Source organism: Oncorhynchus nerka, linkage group LG3, assembly GCF_034236695.1.
Source record: "Oncorhynchus nerka isolate Pitt River linkage group LG3, Oner_Uvic_2.0, whole genome shotgun sequence".
Classification (NCBI taxonomy): Eukaryota; Metazoa; Chordata; class Actinopteri; order Salmoniformes; family Salmonidae; genus Oncorhynchus; species Oncorhynchus nerka.
The window spans coordinates 58,487,279-58,511,823 of NC_088398.1; the positions used below are offsets into that span (position 1 = coordinate 58,487,279).

The 24,545-nt window shown below is 42.3% G+C and overlaps 2 protein-coding genes across 4 annotated transcripts in view; one reads left to right on the forward strand and one right to left on the reverse strand.

The window, feature by feature from the left end:
- The first annotated feature begins 857 nt into the window (after nucleotides 1–857).
- On the forward strand, nucleotides 858–19,437 carry LOC115111445 (protein phosphatase 1 regulatory subunit 1A-like). Its single transcript, XM_029637494.1, has 6 exons — nucleotides 858–1,262; nucleotides 2,228–2,294; nucleotides 13,295–13,326; nucleotides 13,566–13,626; nucleotides 17,814–17,987; nucleotides 18,550–19,437. The coding sequence occupies exons 1-6, from the start codon at nucleotides 1,089–1,091 to the stop codon at nucleotides 18,639–18,641; spliced, it is 600 nt and encodes a 199-aa protein (XP_029493354.1). The 5' UTR covers nucleotides 858–1,088; the 3' UTR covers nucleotides 18,642–19,437.
- A 296-nt stretch (nucleotides 19,438–19,733) lies between these two features.
- The window catches only part of LOC115111433 (dual specificity calcium/calmodulin-dependent 3',5'-cyclic nucleotide phosphodiesterase 1A-like), an 80,930-nt gene continuing 76,118 nt past the window's right edge, over nucleotides 19,734–24,545 (reverse strand). For all 3 annotated transcript variants that reach the window (XM_065013761.1, XM_029637473.2, XM_029637481.2), the window contains 6 exons: nucleotides 22,337–22,457; nucleotides 21,960–22,041; nucleotides 21,553–21,673; nucleotides 20,819–21,012; nucleotides 20,379–20,660; nucleotides 19,734–20,072 (listed from right to left, as the gene is read on the reverse strand). In XM_065013761.1, the coding sequence (XP_064869833.1) occupies nucleotides 20,017–20,072; nucleotides 20,379–20,660; nucleotides 20,819–21,012; nucleotides 21,553–21,673; nucleotides 21,960–22,041; nucleotides 22,337–22,457 (856 nt within the window). In that variant the 3' untranslated portion in view covers nucleotides 19,734–20,016. The remainder of the gene's footprint in view (nucleotides 20,073–20,378; nucleotides 20,661–20,818; nucleotides 21,013–21,552; nucleotides 21,674–21,959; nucleotides 22,042–22,336; nucleotides 22,458–24,545) is intronic.

Here is a 24,545-nt window from a genome sequence, read left to right on the forward strand (position 1 = left end):
TTTCTCAGAACAAGAATAGACTGACGTGTTTCAGAAGAAAGGACTTTGTTTCTGGCCATTTTGAGCCTGTAATCGAACCCACAAATGCTGATGCTCCAGATACTCAACTAGTCTAAAGAAGGCCAGTTTTATTGCTTCTTAAATCAGAACATTTTTCAGCTGTGGTAACAAAATTGCAAAAGGGTTTTCTAATGATCAATTAGCCTTTTAAAATGATTAACTTGGATTAGCTAACACAACGTGCCATTGGAACACAGGAGTGATGGTTGATGATAATGGGCCTCTGTACACCTATGTAGATATTTCATAAAATATCTGCCGTTTCCAGCTACAATAGTCATTAACAATGTCTACACTGTATTTCTGATCAATTCGATGTTATTTTAATGGACAAAACAATGCCTTTCTTTAAAAAACAAGGACATTTGTAAGTGACCCTGAACATTTGAATGGTAGTGTGTGTATATAGACGAGTGATTTATACATGTATAAACTATGACATGCCTGTGGGATTGAGCATATTAGGCCTTTTTCAGACAACTCTACTGTCTCAAGGTTCACATACCACTCAGGAAAGGAGAGGTAGCGAGAGTGGGGAGTAAGTGAGCACAAGGTCAATGAGAGAAAGAAGTATGGAGGAAGATGGAGAGAGCGGGGGGCAATGGTTTCCTAAACTTGGGTTATCAATATTTAACAGTGTGCCTGCCTGGTCCCTTCGGGGGATTATATTGCACTTCTGGGCCATGATGTCATGATACTCAGAGAGAGAGATGGAGGGAGGGGGAGCGAGATATCGGAGACTCAGACTGGCCTGTGGCTTTCATCAATGATAGAACAATTGACCCAGCAGAGGCTAAAGAGAATGCTGTTGGTCTGTCTGAGTCAAGGGCTGGGGGACAAGGGAGACTGGCTGTGGCTGCTATAGTGGACTGGACATTAGAAGAGTGTGTGAGGTGGAGTGCATCTCTCTCTTTCTCTCTCGTTTTCTTTGACGGGGGCAGGGGAGAGGCAGGCTGGGCTGTCCACTAAAGCTATCACAGGGCTCATAAGGAAGGGGGAGGAACAGAAGAGGCTGCTGCTGCTACAGTATGTGCAGCTGCTCCCAACACAGTCCCCTCTTCCTCTCTTTCTCTTACTTTCCCTCCCTCCTCGATCTTTCTTTCTCTCTATCTTCTCACAACATGGAGCCCAACAGTCCTAAGAAGATCCAGTTTTCTGTACCTGTCCGACAGAGTCAGCTGGACCCTCAGGCATCGGAGCATGTAAGTGAAAACATCCACTTCTACATGATATGTTAATAAATGTGATTACCATTATGACATTGTAATGGAACAATATTGTTATGGTGGGCTCGCTGAAAGAGTGTGGGGCTTATCCCTGTGAGACCCAAGCATTTTTGCCCCCCAAAAATTGCAACACTTACAAAATTCCTCCTGCTCTTGCTCAGAATGTTTTCTCAATTTCTTTTTTCTTCTACATAATCACATCGTAAAGACAGGACACACAACAAATGCTACTTAGAAATACATCTGAGTCTACGGAGATTAACTATGTAGTGTTAGACATGGGTTTAGGACCTGTTGCATTTTTGCAACCTGGAAATCTGAGTTAAAAGGACTAGCTCCTCTTGACACTGACTGGCAGAAGAAGCTTTACTTGTATCATGTTATGCATGTGTGGGAAACCTGTTTTATGTCATGGACAATGGTGAACTCCTTGAAAGATGAGTGAAGGCTTGTTTTCCCCCTCCACTTTCTGGAATTATTTTTCACAATCTTAGTTTTCTAGACTTTATTGCAATGTCTTAGTGCCTTAAGTGAATATTGCTTGGGGAAAAAGTATAGTGCCAGACTAAACTATTTCCATTGTATCCTTATTTGTCGCCATAGTGGTTATAGAAAAATAGCTTCATCCAAAGCTTTGGCCAACCTCTCCCACTCCCCCAGCACCTCCACACCCACCCCTCTCCATAACCTAGACTAGGGATTTTATTGATACTGAACTCTAGTCTATCACTTTGTAAAACATGCACACACAGCAGTGACTGGTGCTTGTTGTCTGTCTCCAGCTATACTCAGAGCCACACTTTAACACCACTTTTCCCTGTCCTGTCTCTCTGCCCCATCTCTCTACCCGGTCCTGTCTCTCTGCCCTGTCCTGCCCTACCCTGTCCTGTCCCGACCTGCGACCCTATCCTATCCCGCCCTGTCTTGTCTCTCCCAAACAGATCCGTAAGAGGAGACCTACACCAGCCACCCATGCCATCTATCTTCCACCAGACCTAACTGCAGCAAGTAAGATACTTCTCCTGTGTGAGAAACAGGGTTGGGGTCAATTTAAATTGAATCTCATTCAATTCAGGAAATAGACATTCCAATTGCCCTCAATGAAAAGCAGTGAAAATGGAATTTCGGTAGTTTCCTGTATTGAAATGTAATTTGTGGTCTGAATGTTGCCAAGCTACACTCAGCATGACTCTAAACTGTCATGGAAATTATGTGTGTCTTCATATGACAGTTGTTTGGTTTTTGATTTGTTGTGCTCCTGTTGAGGGTCGTTTGAATTTGGAGACTTTTTGTTTGTTCCCAACTTGCTCATTATTGATAGTGAGAAACACAAACGAGATTTGGCTCGCTCTCATTTATGTAAATCATCTAAGTGTTTTCTTTCAGATCTGTCTGTTGACATTTAATGAAGAGCTGTGGGATATAAAGGAGTTATGTAAACATGGGTTGAATGAGGGCTCGAAGACTTATTGTGGGCTACACAAAATGGAGTGTTAAACTAGAAGATGTCTGAGGGGGGAATGATGGATCGAGGGTGATCTCAGCCCTGGTGAATGGGAGTAACGAGAAGAGTGTTAAACTATAAGATGTCTGAGGGGAGAATGATGGATCGAGGGTGATCTCAGCCCTGGTGAATGGGAGTAACGAGAAGAGTGTTAAACTATAAGATGTCTGAGGGGAGAATGATGGATAGAGGGTGATCTCAGCCCTGGTGAATGGGAGTAACGAGAAGAGTGTTAAACTATAAGATGTCTGAGGGGAGAATGATGGATAGAGGGTGATCTCAGCCCTGGTGAATGGGAGTAACGAGAAGAGTGTTAAACTATAAGATGTCTGAGGGGAGAATGATGGATATAGGGTGATCTCAGCCCTGGTGAATGGGAGTAACGAGAAGAGTGTTAAACTATAAGATGTCTGAGGGGGGAATGATGGATCGAGGGTGATCTCAGCCCTGGTGAATGGGAGTAACGAGAAGAGTGTTAAACTATAAGATGTCTGAGGGGGGAATGATGGATTGAGGGTGATCTCAGCCCTGGTGAATGGGAGTAACGAGAAGTGTTAAACTATAAGATGTCTGAGGGGGGAATGATGGATCGAGGGTGATCTCAGCCCTGGTGAATGGGAGTAACGAGAAGAGTGTTAAACTATAAGATGTCTGAGGGGAGAATGATGGATAGAGGGTGATCTCAGCCCTGGTGAATGGGAGTAATGAGAAGAGTGTTAAACTATAAGATGTCTGAGGGGAGAATGATGGATAGAGGGTGATCTCAGCCCTGGTGAATGGGAGTAATGAGAAGAGTGTTAAAAAGGAGGCGGCAAGGCGAGTGTTTTTATCTTTGTTGTGTCATCATGAAACAGTGAGAGTGGAATCTAACCTTGAGTGAGAGATCCAGAACATGGAGGGTCACAATGTGATATCAGCACAAATACCTTCCCTGTGGCGTCAGCATATGGAGACTGCAACACTGCACAGCTATAGTCACAACACAGCCACAGCTTACAGCTCAGCCTCCAGCACAGCCTGCCACCTAGCCACAGTCACAGCCCATAACCTAGCAGGCTGCAGCACAGTCATAGCAAAGGCTGCCTTGTCCACACTCTGGCCTTCCTCCCCACTGCTTTTGAAAGGTCATAATAGAGTAAGACTGAGAGGACCTGTGTCAAAGAAAGCTCCCCAGGTATAGCTGTGGATGACTCTGAGGCAGTGAGAAGAGACCAGCAGGACCAAATAAGAGATGATTGGTCTCTAAAAGAGAGTACAGTATCTGTCTGTAATCAAACACTGGTACGTTATTCAGTTCAAACCTGATAGATAGCAGAAATTCAACCTTCAACCACATGACACACACCAATCTACCAACTATTTCCTTATGTTGCGTCTGGAAGGCAGTGAGATCAGATATTTCTGGCCTCCAGGGTAAAGCTTGGTTCAATAGCCTCATCAACACCCTGTTGGTGACCTTGACCTTTACCCTGTGTGACTTGACTGTGTGATCATGGACAAACATACATCTCCACACGCATCACCCAGCTGCACACCACATCCCAGCCTGCTGTACAGCCCAGCACAGAAGGCATGCAAAAACCCACCCAGACACACAAACACGCACTGTTCAGGCTGCCCAGTACAGAACAGAAAGGCATGCAAGCAGAGCTCCCAGTCAGGCATCACAGTCATACTCAACATCACGTCACTGAGGGGAATAGGATGTGAATGGTTATCATTATCGTTATGTCATGACATGAGATAGTGTTGTTGTATCTGACCGCTGTTCCCCATGTCATAACCTGGCACAGCCTAGCTGGCCACATATCTTACAGCACACAGGGTTTGATAAATCATCCATTTGTGTGTGCTTGTGCATTTGTGTGCATGTGAGCATGTGTGTGTTCTGTGAGGTGCTGGGTGGCTTGAACAGTGTGTGCGTGTCTGGGTGGATTTTTTCAGGCGCGTATGTGCGTGTCTAGAAGAGAGGTTTGATAGATGGGTATGTACAGTGGGGAAAAAAAGTATTTAGTCATCCACCAATTGTGCAAGTTCTCCCACTTAAAAATGTGAGAGAGGCCTGTAATTTTCATCATAGGTACACTTCAACTATGACAGACAAAATGAGGGAAAAAAATCCAGAAAATCACATTGTAGGATTTTAATGAATTTATTTGCAAATTATGGTGGAAAATAAGTATTTGGTCAATAACAAAAGTTTATCTCAATACTTTGTTATATACCCTTTGTTGGCAATGACAGAGGTCAAATGTTTTCTGTAAGTCTTCACAAGGTTTTCACACACTGTTGCTGGTATTTTGGCCCATTCCTCCATGCAGATCTCCTCTAGAGCAGTGATTGTTTTGGGGCTGTTGCTGGGCAACACGGACTTTCAACTCCCTCCAAAGATTTTCTATGGGGTTGAGATCTGAAGACTGGCTAGGCCACTCCAGGATCTTGAAATGCTTCTTACGAAGCCACTCCTTCGTTGCCCGGGCGGTGTGTTTGGGATCATTGTCATGCTGAAAGACCCAGCCACGTTTCATCTTCAATGCCCTTGCTGATGGAAGGAGGGTTTCACTCAAAATCTCACGATACATGGCCCCATTCATTCTTTCCTTTACACGGATCATTCGTCCTGGTTCCTTTGCAGAAAAACAGCCCCAAAGCATGATGTTTCCACCCCCATGCTTCACTGTAGGTATGGTGTTCTTTGGATGCAACTCAGCGTTTGTTGTCCTCCAAACACGACGAGTTGAGTTTTTACCAAAAAGTTATATTTTGGTTTCATCTGACCATATGACATTCTCCCAATCTTCTTCTGGATCATCCAAATGCTCTCTTGCAAACTTCAGACGGGCCTGGACATGTACTGGCTTAAGCAGGGGGATACGTCTGGCACTGCAGGATTTCAGTCGCTGGCGGCATAGTGTGTTACTGATGGTACGCTTTGTTACTTTGGTCCCAGCTCTCTGCAGGTCATTCACTAGGTCCCCACGTGTGGTTCTGGGATTTCTGCTCACCGTTCTTGTGATCATTTTGACCCCACGGGTGAGATCTTGCGTGGAGCCCCAGATCGAGGGAGATTATCAGTGGTCTTGTATGTCTTCCATTTCCTAATAATTGCTCCCACAGTTGATTTCTTCAAACCAAGCTGCTTACCTATTGCAGATTCAGTTTTCCCAGCCTGGTGCAGGTCTACAATTTTGTTTCTGGTGTCCTTTGACAGCTCTTTGGTCTTGGCCATAGTGGAGTTTGGAGTGTGACTGTTTGAGGTTGTCTTTTATACTGATAACAAGTTCAAACAGGTGCCATTAATACAGGTAACGAGTGGAGGACAGAGGAGCCTCTTAAAGAAGAAGTTACAGGTTTGTGAGAGCCAGACATCTTGCTTGTTTGTAGGTGACCAAATACTTATTTTCCACCATAATTTGCAAATAAATTCATTAAAAATCCTACAATGTGATTTTCTGGATTTTTTTTCTCATTTTGTCTGTCATAGTTGAAGTGTACCTATGATGAAAATTACAGGCCTCTCATCTTTTTAAGTGGGAGAACTTGCACAATTGGTGGCTGACTAAATATTATTTTGCCCCACTGTACAGGGTGAATTTCTACCCATTGTACTGAATCATCAGTATGAACACACAGGTTTTATTTATCCCATTGTACTGAATCATCAGTATGAACACACAGGTTTTATTTATCCCATTGTACTGAATCATCAGTATGAACGTACAGGTTTTATTTATCCCATTGTACTGAATCATCAGTATGAACACACAGGTTTTATTTATCCCATTGTACTGAATCATCAGTATGAACGCACAGGTTTTATTTATCCCATTGTACTAAATCATCAGTATGAACACACAGGTTTTATTTATCCCATTGTACTGAATCATCAGTATGAACGTACAGGTTTTATTTATCCCATTGTACTGAATCATCAGTATGAACACACAGGTTTTATTTATCCCATTGTACTGAATCATCAGTATGAACACACAGGTTTTATTTATCCCATTGTACTGAATCATCAGTATGAACACACAGGTTTTATTTATCCCATTGTACTGAATCATCAGTATGAACGTACAGGTTTTATTTATCCCATTGTACTGAATCATCAGTATGAACGTACAGGTTTTATTTATCCCATTGTACTGAATCATCAGTATGAACACAGGTTTTATTTATCCCATTGTACTGAATCATCAGTATGAACGTACAGGTTTTATTTATCCCATTGTACTGAATCATCAGTATGAATGTACAGGTTTTATTTATCCCATTGTACTGAATCATCAGTATGAACGCACAGGTTTTATTTATCCCATTGTACTGAATCATCAGTATGAACGTACAGGTTTTATTTATCCCATTGTACTGAATCATCAGTATGAACACACAGGTTTTATTTATCCCATTGTACTGAATCATCAGTATGAACGTACAGGTTTTATTTTTCCCATTGTGCTGAATCATCAGTATGAACACACAGGTTTTATTTATCCCATTGTACTGAATCATCAGTATGAACACACAGGTTTTATTTATCCCATTGTACTGAATCATCAGTATGAATGTACAGGTTTTATTTATCCCATTATACTGAATCATCAGTATGAACGCACAGGTTTTATTTATCCCATTGTACTGAATCATCAGTATGAACGTACAGGTTTTATTTATCCCATTGTACTGAATCATCAGTATGAACACACAGGTTTTATTTATCCCATTGTACTGAATCATCAGTATGAACACAGGTTTTATTTTTCCCATTGTACTGAATCATCAGTATGAACACAGGTTTTATTTTTCCCATTGTACTGAATCATCAGTATGAACACAGGTTTTATTTATCCCGTTGTACTGAATCATCAGTATGAACACAGGTTTTATTTTTCCCATTGTACTGAATCATCAGTATGAACACAGGTTTTATTTTTCCCATTGTACTGAATCATCAGTATGAACGTACAGGTTTTATTTATCCCATTGTACTGAATCATCAGTATGAACACACAGGTTTTATTTATCCCATTGTACTGAATCATCAGTATGAACGTACAGGTTTTATTTATCCCATTGTACTGAATCATCAGTATGAACACACAGGTTTTATTTATCCCATTGTACTGAATCATCAGTATGAACACAGGTTTTATTTTTCCCATTGTACTGAATCATCAGTATGAACACAGGTTTTATTTTTCCCATTGTACTGAATCATCAGTATGAACACAGGTTTTATTTATCCCATTGTACTGAATCATCAGTATGAACACAGGTTTTATTTATCCCATTGTACTGAATCATCAGTATGAACACAGGTTTTATTTTTCCCATTGTACTGAATCATCAGTATGAACGTACAGGTTTTATTTATCCCATTGTACTGAATCATCAGTATGAATGTACAGGTTTTATTTATCCCATTGTACTGAATCATCAGTATGAACGTACAGGTTTTATTTATCCCATTGTACTGAATCATCAGTATGAACACAGGTTTTATTTATCCCATTGTACTGAATCATCAGTATGAACGTACAGGTTTTATTTATCCCATTGTACTGAATCATCAGTATGAACGTACAGGTTTTATTTATCCCATTGTACTGAATCATCAGTATGAACGCACAGGTTTTATTTATCCCATTGTACTGAATCATCAGTATGAACACACAGGTTTTATTTATCCCATTGTACTGAATCATCAGTATGAACGTACAGGTTTTATTTATCCCATTGTACTGAATCATCAGTATGAACGTACAGGTTTTATTTTTCCCATTGTGCTGAATCATCAGTATGAACACACAGGTTTTATTTATCCCATTGTACTGAATCATCAGTATGAACACACAGGTTTTATTTATCCCATTGTACTGAATCATCAGTATGAATGTACAGGTTTTATTTATCCCATTATACTGAATCATCAGTATGAACGCACAGGTTTTATTTATCCCATTGTACTGAATCATCAGTATGAACGTACAGGTTTTATTTTTCCCATTGTACTGAATCATCAGTATGAACACACAGGTTTTATTTATCCCATTGTGCAGGGGAAGGGAAAGGGTTGGTACTGTTAATTGATGGAGGGTGTGCTGGCCCATATTCTCCTCAGAGAGAGTTTTTGGCAGAGGGTAAGGGGTGTTCTTGTCTGCGTCCCAAATAGCACCATATTTCCTTTATAGTGCATTACTATTGACCAGGGCCCATAAGGATCTAGTCAAAAGTAGTGCACCATGTAGAGAGTAGGGTGCTATTTGGGACGTTCCTGTTTGTGACAAACCAGCTAACCCAAATCTACTGGGTGGCAATTAAATTGTCTGACAGAAGCCAGTCGCAGGACCTTCTTCCAGCAGCCAGCTTTAGAGGCATTACATAGTCAGAATGTATGAATGTGTGTGTTTTACATCACAGACCCACTCTTTCATTTTCTCCATTGATTTCTTTATCCTTGGCTGGGTGCATGTATTTCTGTCTCCTCAGTGCCAGGTCTGTGTTTTATGGCAGGCGTAGGTAACCACTGCCAATGTGACAGCTCTGTTCCCACCATGACCCTGGTTCCATCCCTCCTTCCATCTCTCCATTCCTTTATCCCTCTATTCTCTATGTCTCCATGGGCGTATGGACAGTTTCCTCCAGCCTAGTTGTCTTGTCAAACTCTTTGCTTAGTTGATAGTATTTATGCTATCTGGCCTTTTACCATTACATTATCCTGAGAGATCCCATTGGGAGTTACTGGCTGTGTGCTGTGAATGAGAATGGATGGTGTAGTGTAGTCGAGTGAAACTTGTTTTGCTCAACTCTGTCTGTGTATGTGGGCTGCATACTGTAGGTGGTGTGCGTGGGACCCTATTCATTCACAGCCATTATTTCTGCTACAAGCAGCTCTTTGTCTTGCTGATATTTCCCTGTCCCTCATCCAAACTGTGTCTCTTGGAGAGAGGCCACTTCTGAAGGTTAATACTGAACCTTACTGTAGTGTTGTGTCTCTGGATTATTGGGTGCCCTGAATCAGAATTTTATCATTGAGAACCAGATGTGCTATCAAGATATTTTGAGCTGCAGTGCCCATGGCTTTTAATTGAACACTCTCCCTAACAGAGATAATGTGTGAAACCCATGGACCTGGAAATAGCTAATACAAGACTCTCCCTCTGGCCATTTTAGCTTTTTATAAGGCTCACTGTTGATTTGCCATCAGCTCGTCAACTCTCTCCTCTTGTGTAAAAACAGCTGGTCATTTTCCTTGGACGCAGACCCAGTAGTATGACTGGTGTCCTATAACAGTGGCTGGATTGAAGGGTGTCACAGAGGATGTATAGTGTTATATATGCATTGTAAAGTGTCATAGCAGCCTTACATGACCCCAGGGAATGCCAGTGCTCTTTTCCCCTGCCCACTACAGCGGAGACTATGACGTCATCACCCTCCCATGCCCGTAGGCTTGATGGTCCGATACACACTGACTTCATTCAGCTATTGTTGTGAGGTGATGTGTTATATGGTAGTAACATGCTGATAATGTGGTCCACATGTTTTGCTGCTGCCTTTAGTTCATGTACTGTGTTGGCCTTAGAATACAACATAGGCCTACAGTCCAAGGTTTCATTTTTGTCCAATACATATCATGTGCTCTGCATGTTTAGCTGTTTTGTAGTCACATCCAATGCTTGTCTGTTGTTCCGTGCCATTCAAACAACACCCGTGGTCATGTTAATGTGCTCCACATGTTTTGATGTCAGTTCATGTACAGTATTGGCCACAGAGAACTACATACAGATGTAGGATCTTAATTTAATCTACAGTCCCAGTCAAAAGTTTAGACACACCTAATCATTCAAGGGTTTTTCTTTATTTTTTTTACTTTTTTCTACATTGTAGTATAATAGTGAAGACATCAAAACTATGAAATAACACACATGGAATCATCTAGTAACCAGAAAAGTGTTAAACAAATCAAAATATGTTATTATCCACCCTTTACCTTGATGACAGCTTTGCACACTCTTGGCATTCTCTCAACCAGCTTCACCTGGAATGTTTTTCAAACAGTCTTGAAGGACTTCCCACATATGCTGAGCACTTATTGGCTGCTTTTCCTTCACTCTGCGGTCCAACTCATCCCAACCCATCTCAATTGGGTTGAGGTCGGATGATTGTGGAGGCCAGGACATCTGATGCAGCACTCAATCACTCTCTTTCTTGGTCAAATAGCCCTTACACAGTGGGAACCACACATACAGAGATCATCAGTTCACCTACTCTGCGTCTCACAAAGACACGGCGGTTGGAACCAACAATCTCACATTTGGACTAATGTCCATTGCTCATGTTTCTTGGCCCAAGCAAGTCTCTTCTTATTATTGGTGTCCTTTAGTAGTGGTTTCTTTGCAGCAATTCAACCATGAAGGCCTGATTCACGCAGTCTCCTCTGAACAGTTGATTTTGAGATGTGTCTGTTACTTGAACTCTGAAACATTTATTTGGGCTGTAATTTATGAGGCTGTTAACTAATGAACTTATCCCCTGCAGCAGAGGTAAATCTCTGTCTTCCTTTCCTGTGGCTGTCCTCATGAGAGCCAGTTTCATCATACCACTTGATGGTTTTTGTGACTGCACTTGAAGAAACTTTCAAAGTTCTTGAAATGTTCCGTATTGACTGACCTTCATGTCGTGAAGTAATGATGGACTGTCATTTCTCTTGGCTTATTTGAGCTGTTTTTGCCATAATATGGATTTGGTATTTTACCAAATAGGGCTATCTTCTGTATACCGCCCCTACCTTGTCACAACACAACAGATTGGCTCAAACGCATTTAAGAAGGAAAGAAATTCCACAAATTTACGAGGCACACTTGTTAATTGAAATGCATTCCAGGTGACTACCTCATGAAGCTGGTTGAGAATGTGCAAATCTGTCCTCAAGGCAAAGGCTGGATACTTTGAAGAATCTCAAATATAAAATACAGTACCGTTAAAAGGTTTGGCGTCACTTATAATTTTTTATTTTATTATATATATATATTTTTTTGTCCATTAAAATAACATGAAATTGATTAGAAATACAGTGTAGACATTGTTAATGTTGTAAATGACTATTGTAACTGGAAACAGCTGATTTTCTATGAAATATCTAGACAGGCGTACAGAGCCCCATTATCAGCAACCATCACTCCTGTGTTCCAATGGCATGTTGTGTTAGCTCGTCCAAGTTTATAATTTTAAAAGGCTAATTAACAATGTCTACACGGTATTTCTGTTCAATGTTATGTTATTTTAATGGACAAAAAAATTTGCTTTTCTTTCAAAAACAAAGACATTTCTAAATGACCCCAAACTTTTGAACGGTAATGTTTATTTAGATTTGTTTAACACTTTTTTTCATTACTACATGATTCCATATGTACTATTTCATAGTTGTGATGTCTTCACTATTATTATACAATGTTGAAAATATTAAAAATAAAGAAAAACCCTGGAATGATGAGTAGGTCTGTCCAAACCTCTGACTTTTACTGTATATTGTCACGGCAAAACAATCCTGCAGCAACAGGATTTGAACGTTTAGTCGAGAATGTTGCTTGATCATGGTTAGGCTATTAGCTGGTCAAAGGTAGGATACAGAAAAACATGCAATACTCTTAACCCACACTAACACATGGTTATGTTTTCAGTGAGCTTATGGAAATCACAAAGCTCATCTGCAGGTGCAGAAAAATTCTTAGCAGCAAAAGAGTGATCAAAGTAAGATCCAGCATCTGTATAATACAGGGCCCGTGTGTTGACCCATGCTATTCATTCAACAAAATAGTCATGTTAATGTGGTTCACATGTTTGTGCTGTCTTCCGTTTATGCACTACAAACGTGATGGAGCTGAATTCAGTCTGGATTTTCAGTCTGTTGTCCAGTGCCATTTATTCAATAACTTATTGAATTATTGGTGTTTTGCTCCAGCTGTGATGTTCATGGTGATATGAATCACCCCTGGTTGTCATTTCTAAGATCAATTTCAATTCAGAGAAACGTCAATGGAGGAGAAGTTAGCGCAAACCAGTCAGCCATTACAGCCGGATTTTAGCAGTGATCTGGACACTGAACCATAAACTCTCTCAGCCATGAGCTCATCATGATGAACATTACAGCTCTCCCACTGTAGTCACATCACACAGGTGAAATACAATGTTCCAGCAGAACCTCAGCACAGATTCTAACCAAGGGTTGCGTAATAGCTCCTTTTTGGGGGCGACAGGTAGCCTAGTTATTAGAGCGCTAGTTCAGTAACCGAAAGGTTGCTGGATCGAATCCCCAAGCTGAGGTAAAAATGTGTCATTCTGCCCCTGAGCAAGGCAGCCCCTAGAACCTCTCTGATTCAGAGGGGTTGGGTTGAATGCATTCAGTTGTATAGCTGACTAGGTATCCCCCTTTTTTAAGGCTGACAATTTTAGCTAAACTGACAAATGTACTATAACTCATGTCTGCTTTTCTCTCACACAGATGACAAGCAGACTACAAGTCATCAAGGAGAGGTAGTTCACACTCTGTTTACCTTGCTCTGTTTAAAAGCAGAAATAAAAGTCAAAGAGCAACATTATCAGGATGCTCCCTAGCAGCAGTCTATGGTTCTATGAGGTGGCATGTCTATCTGATGCAGTTGTCATTGATTACCTGAGATGGCCTGGCTCCTGAAATAGCTTCAGTGAAATGGGATCTCTGCGTGTTGTTTCTCATGCGGTTCTTTTTTCCCCCCTCCATCTCTCTCCACCAGACCCAGAGTGCAGGGACATCTCAGAGAAAACACAGCGTCTATACTCCGCCCACCATGAAAGGTACAGGTCGTCACTCACACCATTTTTTTCAACACAAACCGTTGCATTCACAAGCTCTGCCGTCAAGACAGCACAGGTGACATTGGTTCATATTCTCCTTTTATTCTGGAGAGTAGGAAACACTGGGTGTATTGTCTGTGGTCAGCATTATATTTAAACAGAGCCCACTGAAGCGTGTGACAGAGTAACTGCTTGCTGACTCATAGAGGTAGCTATTTCCTGGAAAGGCCATGGCTACTCTCTATATATACATCTACATTAGATATTGATTGACTGAGAATTATATCATCCTCCTGTTATAAGACTCTCAAATGGATAGTCAGATAGTGCACAGAGAGCTACACCATCCCATCTCTCAAATGGATAGTCAGATAGAGAGCTACACCATCCCATCTCTCAAATGGATAGTCAGATAGAGAGCTACACCATCCCATCTCTCAAATGGATAGTCAGATAGTGCACAGAGAGCTACACCATCCCATCTCTCAAATGGATAGTCAGATAGTGCACAAAGAGAGCTACACCATTCCATCCCTCAAATGGATAGTCAGATAGAGAGCTACACCATCCCATCCCTCAAATGACTAGTCAGATAGAGAGCTACACCATCCCATCCCTCAAATGGATAGTCAGATAGTGCACAAAGAGAGCTACACCATCCCATCTCTCAAATGGATAGTCAGATAGTGCACAAAGAGAGCTACACCATCCCATCTCTCAAATGACTAGTCAGATAGAGAGCTACACCATCCCATCCCTCAAATGGATAGTCAGATAGTGCACAGAGAGCTACACCATCCCATCTCTCAAATGGATAGTCAGATAGAGAGCTACACCATCCCATCTCTCAAATGGATAGTCAGATAGTGCACAAAGAGAGCTACACCATTCCATCCCTCAAATGGATAGTCAGATAGAGAGCTACACCATCCCATCCCTCAAATGACTAGTCAGATAGAGAGCTACACCATCCCATCCCTCAAATGGATAGTCAGATAGTGCACAAAGAGAGCTACACCATTCCATCCCTCAAATGGATAGTCAGATAGAGAGCTACACCATCCCATCCCTCAAATGGATAGTCAGATAGTGCACAGAGAGCTACACCATCCCATCTCTCAAATGGATAGTCAGATAGTGCACAAAGAGAGCTACACCATCCCATCCCTCAAATTGATAGTCAGATAGTGCACAAAGAGAGCTACACCATTCCATCCCTCAAATGGATAGTCAGATAGAGAGCTACAACATCCCATCCCTCAAATGACTAGTCAGATAGAGAGCTACACCATCCCATCCCTCAAATGGATAGTCAGATAGTGCACAAAGAGAGCTACACCATCCCATCTCTCAAATGGATAGTCAGATAGTGCACAAAGAGAGCTACACCATCCCATCCCTCAAATGGATAGTCAGATAGTGCACAAAGAGAGCTACACCATTCCATCCCTCAAATGGATAGTCAGATAGAGAGCTACACCATCCCATCTCTCAAATGACTAGTCAGATAGAGCTACACCATCACATCCCTCAAATGGATAGTCAGATGGTGCACAAAGAGAGCTACACCATCCCATCCCTCAAATGGATAGTCAGATAGTGCACAAAGAGAGCTATTCCATCCCTCAAATGGATGGTTACTAGTCAGGTGGTGCAACAAGGACTATGGGCACAAAATAAACTAATTTGAACACAGCAGCCTATTCTTGGTCCAATTAGATAGCAACTATATTATTGTAGTAATTATTGCAGTTTTCATTACACATTTGGCTTGTTAATTAGGGGGTGGATTAGAATATATCCAACATGGCCAAACAATATCCAATGGCCAAAAGCCTTTAGGCTCAAGGGCCTTGAATTCAGTTGAATGCTGAATATGCTCCAGTTCAGAGCACAGCAGGAGACCACTTTCTGTTGTAACAGATGGTCAAATAAATGAAATGCCCAGTCCAATCAAAAACATGATTTCTGTATTTTATATATTTCCATACTATGAGGTTGGAATAATACTATGAAATTGTGAAAATTATGATAATGCCATTTTAGTGTAAGCACTGTTTAAATCATCAAGTCAAATTGTATTAGTAAGATGCTTTGTAAACAACAGGTGTAGAGACTAACAGTGAAATACTTACTTATGGGACCTTTCCAACAATGCAGAGAAGATAATAGAAAAGTAAAAACAAAGCAATAATAGATACACAATGAGTAATGATAACCTGGCTACATACAACGGGTATCAGTACTGAGTCCATATGCGGTAATTGAGGTAGATATGTACATATAACTAGGAATAAAGTGACTAGGCAACAGGATAGATCAACAGTAGCAGCAGCATATGTGATGAGTCCAAAGAGTTAGTGCAAAAAGGGTCAATGCAGATAGGAGGGCAGATAGTCTTGCAGTTAAGAGCGTTGGGATGGTCACTGGTTCGGATCGCTGAGCTGACTGGGTGAAATATCTGTCGATGTGCCCTTGCGCAAGGCACTTAACCCTAATTACTCCTGTAAGTCACTCTGGATAAATGTCTGCTAAATGAATAAAATGTTTTAAAAAATAATAATAATAATTATAGTCTGGGTAGCTATTTGGTTAACAATTGAACTAACTATTTAGCAGTCTTATGGCTTGGTGGTAGACGCTGTCAGGATCCTGTTTGTTCCAGACTTGGTGCATCTGTACTGCTTGCCGTGTGGTAGCAGAGAGAACGGTCTATGACTTGGGTGGCTGGAGTCTGACAATTGTTAGGGCCTTCCTCTGACACCGCCTGGTATAGAGATCCTGGATGGCAGAGAGCTCGGCCCCTGTGATGTACTGGGCAATTCGCACTACCCTCTGTAGCGTCTTGCGGTCGGTTGCCAAGCAGTTGCCATACCAAGTATTGATGCAGCTAGTCAAGATGCTCTCAATGGTGCAGCTGTAGAAATGTTAGAGGATCTGAGGACCCGAGCCAAATCTTTTCAGCCTCCTGAGGGGGAAGAGGTGTTGTCGTGCCCTCTTTACGACTCTGTTGGTGTGTTTGGACCATGATAGATCCTTAGTTATATGGACACCGAGGAATGTTGATGTGAATTGGGGCGTGCTTGGCCCTCAAATTTCCTGTAGTCCACGATCAGCTCCTTATCTTGCTGACATTGAGGAAGAGGTTGTTGTCCTGGCACCACACTGCCAGGTCTCTGACCTTCTCTCTATAGGCTGTCTCATCGTCTTATGGGGTTAGGCCTACCACCGTTGTGTCATCAGCAAACTTAATGATGGTGTTGGAGTCATGCAGTTGTGAACAGGGAGTACAGGAGAGGACTAAGCACGCACCTCTGAGAGGCCCCGTGTTGAGGGTCAGCGTGGCGGATGTGTTGTTGCCTACCATCACCACCTTGGGGCGGCCCGTCAGGAAGTCCAGGATCCAGTTGTAGAGGGAGGTGTTCAGTCTCAGGTACCTGAGTGATGAGCTTTGAGGGCACTATTATGTTGAACCCTGAGCTTTAGTCATAGGTGTTCATCTTGTCCAAGTGGGAGAGGGCAGTGTGGAGTGCAATATAAATTGTGTCATCTGTGGATCTGTTAGGGGGGGTATGCAAATTGGAGTTGGTCCAGGGTGTCTGGTATGATGGTGTTGATGTAAACCAATACCAGCCTTTCAAAGCATTGGCTTCTTGGGCACAGGGATTATGGTGGTCTGCTTGAAACATGTAGGTATTACAGACTGGGTCAGGGAGAGGTTGAAAATGTCAGGGAAGACATTTGCCAGCTGGTCAGCGCAAGCTCTGAGTAAGCGGTCTGGTAATCCTTGTGAATGTTAACCTGTTTAATGGTCTTACCCACATCGGCTTTGGAGATTGAAAAACCGCCTGAAATTTCAGTGACATCACCATGTGGTAAATTAATTAAATCGACTAATAAGAGAGTTCCAAACCTGTATGCCAATAACAGCTAATTTTCTGTTTTCCCCTCCCCACACAAACCCTCCGGCAGTCTTAGCAAAATTCTTGCTTGAGAAATTGCTCTTTGCTAAGAAGCTTTTTTGTTTGTTTTTACGATTTGAATTGAAAATGATTACAGTATGGTAATAACCATACCTAGAAAGTACCTAGAAATGATCTGATATTGAGATAAAAATGGCTGCATTGGACCTTTAAAGTGAAGTATTATAGCACCATTTATTTAGGTTCCATACTGTGTGTCCACAGACTGCTCTAGAGGCCATGGTGAGGACAGAGACAGCCTGCCTCCTACCAGGCTGGCCAAGACTCACACAGACACGCTGACCCTAGCAGAGGAGCTATCAGGGGCCCTGCCACGACTGGCAGACACACCGAAGCGCAAAGACACCCCCTACCAGCACCAGCCTCCCTTCATTCCAGGTAAGGCCCTCACAGCAACACACTGTACCTGATATGAAAGTCTAGTCGAACTGGACTGTAGCTTATGTGGAAGGCTACAGTCAAATAATGTGGGCCTGACTCAGGTTTGTGTTGTTTCCTTTACAGAACATGTAAAGCTGCAGATACAGCTCACCATTGTGGTTGAGGTTGTGAGGGCGAATCAGTTCACACTGTCAAATCTAGTTGGTCACACTACTGTCAATGGCTTGATGTTGGTCATAGTTAACGGATATAGACTAAAGCGTTTAAAGATCTCCATACACATGGACGTCTTCTCTGTGCTGTTGCTTAGCTGCAGGGAGGAGTGTTCCACCCACCTTAACAGATGGCCTGGTCACAGGACAGATTACATTTGACCACTGTGCTGACACAAACAGCATCATACTTGCACACACACACACACACCATCATCATCCTCCTGTAGCGTATTAGAACAGGACAGTGTGTGCCTGTGTGAAGAGCTGTTAGAACGTACTGTGACTGTTTCTTAGTTATTGATCTCTCTGATATGACCCTACAGCACTCTCTGTCCAATTCCCAGGGGTCAAGCTGCTCAAGAGCAAATCAAATATCTCCTTCCCTGAGGAGGAAGAGAAGGAGGCGGAGGAGGAAGAAGATACCAAGAAGAAGTAGGATCCAAAGTGAAGCGTGAGGAGCAGACAAACTGTTGGCCATGTTTCTGATGGTTCACACACATGAATGGGTAATGAACTCTTGGTAAGAGATGATGCTAAACTATCAGGTTATCATTTCTAACCTGGGAATCCATTTTATTCAGCCATGCGTTGTTGAGATCAGGAAAGGACAATGTCATTCATTCATTTGTCTGTACTGTATCTCAAACTCTTAGTTGGTTATGTATGGTTAATTATTGTTAGATATTGTAATAAGAGAGTATATATGAACAGCAATACTGGCTGTTATTCAGTGAAAATATATCTGGAAATATACAGATTTTTTTTTCTTTAAACAGAAAATAACAATGCATCTCATTGTGTCTGTCTCATCATGTAAAAACATATTTCACATAGATTGACTTGATATTTTTGTAGTATTTTATACAAACTGGGCTATGTATGAATTGTTAGACTTGTTTACCACTCTAAGGTACTGCACAAACAAAGGAGTCCTACAATTTATTTTATTTATTTCGCTCACTGGTGTTTGGAGTGTGAGTCCTATCCTATGAAAGGCTGATGCATTGCACATGTGACCAAATAATAAAGTTCATTCTTGAATGAACTGTTGGCAAAACCTGTACATTTCAGATGTCTAACGCATTGTGGACCTATAGTGCAGCAGAGAAACATCAACTGCAAATAATGCCAAACCCTCTCAATTTCAGGCAGGATTATTTTAGTAGGCTAATTGTTATCTCAAATTAATCGTGGGAAGATTTCATAACACAAAATAAAACATTTTTCTCTTACATGTAGTCAGTGTATTTATTGTGTCAAACAGAGGGTGTACGTTAACTACATTACAATGGGAAAGGAATAAAACAGCACCCCCAAGTGGGTAATATTAGGCACTGCACAACCAATCATACTCACTGTGTGTGTAACTGTCGGCAACCATTCCAGTTCTACTCTAGGGTAAACTATGTTTGTCTAGCATGAGATCAAGAGAGAACACACACTGTTGCAATTAAGAACCGTGATCGTCCTAGTGTACCATACAAACCCATCTGAAAGAGAAGAGAGAATGAATATAGACAAAAACTACTTGCGATGCAAAGAGGAGCAAGAAGATCCCCATCTTTAATAAATAACAATACAATAACAGACTGGAAATAAAATCAATCAGAACAAATTTACAATAAAAAAAGCTAACAAACAAATATGGTGAATCAGGGGCGGCACACAATTGGCCCAGTGTCGTTAGGGTTTGGCCGGGATAGGCCATCATTGTAAATAAGAATTTGTTCTTAACTGACTTGCCTCGTTACATAAAGGTAAAGTAGAATAAAAATCAGGAAGTGGCAGCATTGTTGGGTAGCTTATCAGAATCAAGGGCTCTGAAGAGACTCCTCCCCTGACTCAAGGACTGCCCCAGGGCCTGCTCCTGCAAGCAACAACAGTTACCATGACAACACAGCATCACACAGCTGTAACCTTGACAACCCTCCACTCCGCAGTTCTCTCTTGGACACTTGGTCACAGATCGTTGTGACTGACAATACGATTATAGAGATGAGAGAAATACTACATAGCTATAGCCTACTGACAGGACACAGTATTATAAAAATACATGACATTGGTAGGTTTCACTGTGATATTGTACTGTGTTCTGTTACGTTGCACTACATTATGTTGCATTTGTTGTATTGTATATTGTGTCATGTATCATATCGCTAGCTAACATTCCTACCGTTCCATGGTAGGCGTTCAGGAGAGATGGAGCCAGGTGATGTTGTCTCTTTATCCTCACACGGGGACAGAGAACTGTGAGGATGGTGGTCCAGCTCTGAGTCCTCCTGGGAAGAGTTATTGAAGTTTGTGTTGTTCATCAGTTCATTGAAGGGCTCTGATTGGAGCTCCTGGCTGTGTCTCTCAGGGCTGGTGTGAGTCAATGTAACCTCGGTTTTCATCTGGGACTCCTCCATCTCCTCTGGGTCAGTGTTCAACTCAGCTCGCTCTTTACTCGCCAACTCTGAGGAAACAAGAACACCAGCAAAAAGAACATCTAATGTCATACATAGACTTATGACAATGTAAAGAACATAACACTGAAAGAAGGAAAGGTATTCAGGAGACTGAAGAAGACAAGAAAGAAAAAGATGAAGAGCAACAACAAAAAGACAACTATACCTTGTACAGAGAGCTCCTTCCATCGGTCTTTGTTGTGTTGGATGACCTCTGCCAATGTGTGTCTGACCCGTTTCAGGTCGATGCCAGTCAGGCTATAGTCTGTAGTGAGCCCCTGGTCAACCCCCTGGCTGGATCCTCGGCCACTATGTTTCTGGACTGACTCCACCACCGTCACCGACCCACTACCCGTCAAACTGAGCAACAGAATAGAAACAGTCTATTCTGTCAAATATATGACACCGACTCCTTGTGAGGCTGTCCTAATATGGACATCAATTAAATAGAACAGAAAATACTGGAGTAAGACTTGGTTGCTTATTCCACAACTTCGATCGACCATAGAGACTGAAGATCGAGAAAGTGGTAAGCCTACTGATGCATGTTGATTCTGTCAGACATGTTAAACTGGGAAAACTGTGATTTCAAATCAATCAACCAAATGTATTTATAAAGCCCTTCTTACATCATCTGATGTCACAAAGTGCTGTACAGAAACTCAGCCTAAAACCCCAAACAGCAAGCAATGCAGGTGAAGAAACAGGGTGGCTAGGAAAAACTCCCTAGAAAGGCCAGAACCTAGGAATAAACCTAGAGAGGATCCAGGCTATGAGGGGGGGCCAGTCCTCTTCTGGCTGTGCCGGGTGGAGATTATAACAGAACATAGCCAAGATGTTCAAATGTTCATAGATGACCAGCAGGGTCATAGTGTGTATAATATTAGGAATGTGTCCCACCTTGACCTGCGTACGCCAGTGTCATGTGACTTTAAGGTATCCTCTATTAGAGGGGTAATGATCTTCTCGGTCGTGTCCACCAACACAGAGAATGTGGGTTCCACTATGAAGTCAATGAACCCTGCGAGACAGACAAACATTTGAGAAGAAAATCAGGCATGACTCGCTCACACTGAAGATGATAGTTTTCAAAGAAACAGGAGTAAAAAATGTGTGTGTGATGTAACAATAATTTATGAAGACAGGCAGTGTAGATTCCCATGCTTTATCATATCAAGGGAAAAATATTAAATACTTTCTCAAATGTCCACATGGTGGCCCATTTGAGCTATGGCCTGTCGGAGAATACAAACCCATCCTGAATGAAACCGCTCACAGTGAGGCCAATAACAGGGTGTGATGCTCACCTATTTGTGACTGTGCGATCATGGTAGCTTTACGATCACACAGAGGAGAGAATGGCAGCCCTAACTCAACCTCTTTATCGCCCTGTAAGAAATCAACAACACCAGCCTTATTAACCATACCAATGTAGAATGGCAGGTTACTGTATACTGTAGCATTGTGTACTACAATACCCATAATGCTCTGTATAACATAACCAGTTCATCCGAGTGAAGATATCCCTGAAGCTATCAGAATTGTGTCCCATCTCCTTAACAATACAAGTTTAATTAGGATTGGATACATACAGAATACAGTGCTGAAACACTCAAGTTTCCCTCTTCCATGGTTTCTGTCAGTGACTACACACTGTAGTGGTGGGACTATGTTGGTACTGTACCTGTCTGAAGAACTCCTCCATCAGGGCCTGTGTCCATCGGTAGTGCAGCTTCCAGGCCTTGGCTGGGTGACTGATGTCAGCTGCATGCAGCATCAGAGATAGGGCTTTAGCCTTGTCTACTCTGTAGATACAACGGTACATCAGCTAACACACAAAATTATACACTGAGAAAGAGTGACGCACTCACACACACAAACATATAGGATTGAAGGCACGTTCTAGGGCGCGTTCTCAGAGTATGCGCAGAACAGCTGGCAGGCATATTCACTGTAATTTTCAACCTCTTCTTGTCCCTGTCTGTAATCCCCACATGTTTTAAGATGACCACAGTCATCCCTGTTCCTAAGAACTCTAAGGCTTCACACCCCAATGATTACTGCCCTCTAGCTCACACATCTGTAATCATGAAGTGCTTTGAGAGGCTGGTTATGGCACTCATTAACTCCACCATCCCAGACACCCTAGACCCACTCCAATTTGCATACCGCCCCAACAGATCCATTGACGCAATCTCAATTGCTCTCCACATTGCCCTCACCCACCTAGATAAGAGGAATACCTATGTGAGAATGCTGTTTATTGACTACAGCTCAGTGTTCAACACCATTATCCCCTCCAAGCTCGTCACCAAGCTTAGGACTCTGGGTCTGAACGCCTCCCTCTGAAACTGGTTCCTGGACAATCTGATGGGCCGACACCAGGTGGGGAGGGTAGTCAGCATCACCTCCACCACGCTGAGCTTTAACACAGGGGCGCCACAAGGGTGTGTGCTTAGTCCTCTCCTGTACTCCCTTTTCACCCACGAATAACTCCAAAACCATTATCAAGTTTGCTTTCGACACGACGTTGGTAGGCCTACAGGGAGGAGGTCAGTGACCTGACAGTGTTGTGCTGAAGCAACAACCTCTCCCTCAACATCACCAAAACCAAGGAGCTTATTGTGGACTACAGGAAACGGGGGGACGAGCATGCTCCCATCCACATCGATGGGGCGGCAGTGGAGCATGTAGACAGCTTCAAGTTCCCAAGTGTGCAAATCACTAAAGACTTAAAATGTTCCAAACACACACGTGCAGTCGTGAAGAAGGCATGACAGTGCCTCTTCCCTCTCAGGAGGTTGAAAAGGTTTGGGAATGGGCCTTCAAATCCTGAAAAGGTTCTACAACTGCACCATTGAGAGCATATTGACTGGCTGCATCACTGCTTGGTATGGCAACAGCACTGCCCATCAATCGCATGGAGCTATAGAGGGTTGTGCGGACAGCCCAGTACATCACTGGGACGAGCTCTCTGCCATCCAGGACCTCTGTATCAGGCAGTGTGAAAAGAAAGCCCGGAAATTGTCAAAGACCCCAATCACCTTAGCCATAGACTATTTTCTCTGCAGCCGCATGGCAAGAAGTACTGACACCAACAGGCTCTTGAACAGCTTCTATCCCTAAGCAATACGACTGATAAATAGCTAATAAAATAGCTACATGGACCGAGTTTACCTTGTATCTATATTGAGCGTTGCACACTCACAGGGCCCTACACACTCAAACTGTCACTCAAACACACGCACACACACAAACACTCGCTCCATAATTTACTCACTCACTCACACATAATATGCACATACATTATACTGACTCTACACACCCACTCACATGCAAGCTGCTGCTAATCATTATCCTGTTGCCGAGTCACCTTACCCCTATACAAAATAGGCACATGGGCTCCCAAGTGGCCTAAGGAACAGCGGTCTAAGGAACTGCATCTCAGTGCTAGGGGTGTCACTACAGACACCCTGGTTTGATTCCAGGCTGTATCACAACCGACCGTGATTGGGAGTCCCATAGGGCGGTGCACAATTGTCCCAGTGTCGTCCGGGTTTGGCCGTCATTGTAAATAAGAATTTGTTCTTAACTGACTTGCCTAGTTAAATAAAGGTTAAATACAAAAAACATGAACATACACTATGGTATAGGAACTGACTTTATAAATATTTCCTGTACTGTTTATAGTATGCTTACTTTGTATTTCTTATTCTTATTTCTCATGTTAGTTTTTTCTAGTATTACATTGTTCATGATTATTTCATTGTTGGGCTTTGAGTTTGCAAGAACGACATTTCACTGTACTTGTGCATGTGACATAAAAACTTGAAAGAAAGGCATGGTCCAGAGAGCCAGGGTTAAGGGTTCAGAGGTTAGGGGTCAAAGGTCAG

Bases quoted from the DNA above. Each gene is read 5' to 3' on its own strand.
- LOC115111445 (XM_029637494.1), top strand. From the start codon at position 1,089: ATGTGCAGCTGCTCCCAACACAGTCCCCTCTTCCTCTCTTTCTCTTAC. The intron at 13,627-17,813 runs GTACAGGTCGTC...GTGTGTCCACAG, and splicing joins TACTCCGCCCACCATGAAAG to ACTGCTCTAGAGGCCATGGT. The intron at 17,988-18,549 runs GTAAGGCCCTCA...TCCAATTCCCAG, and splicing joins CCAGCCTCCCTTCATTCCAG to GGGTCAAGCTGCTCAAGAGC.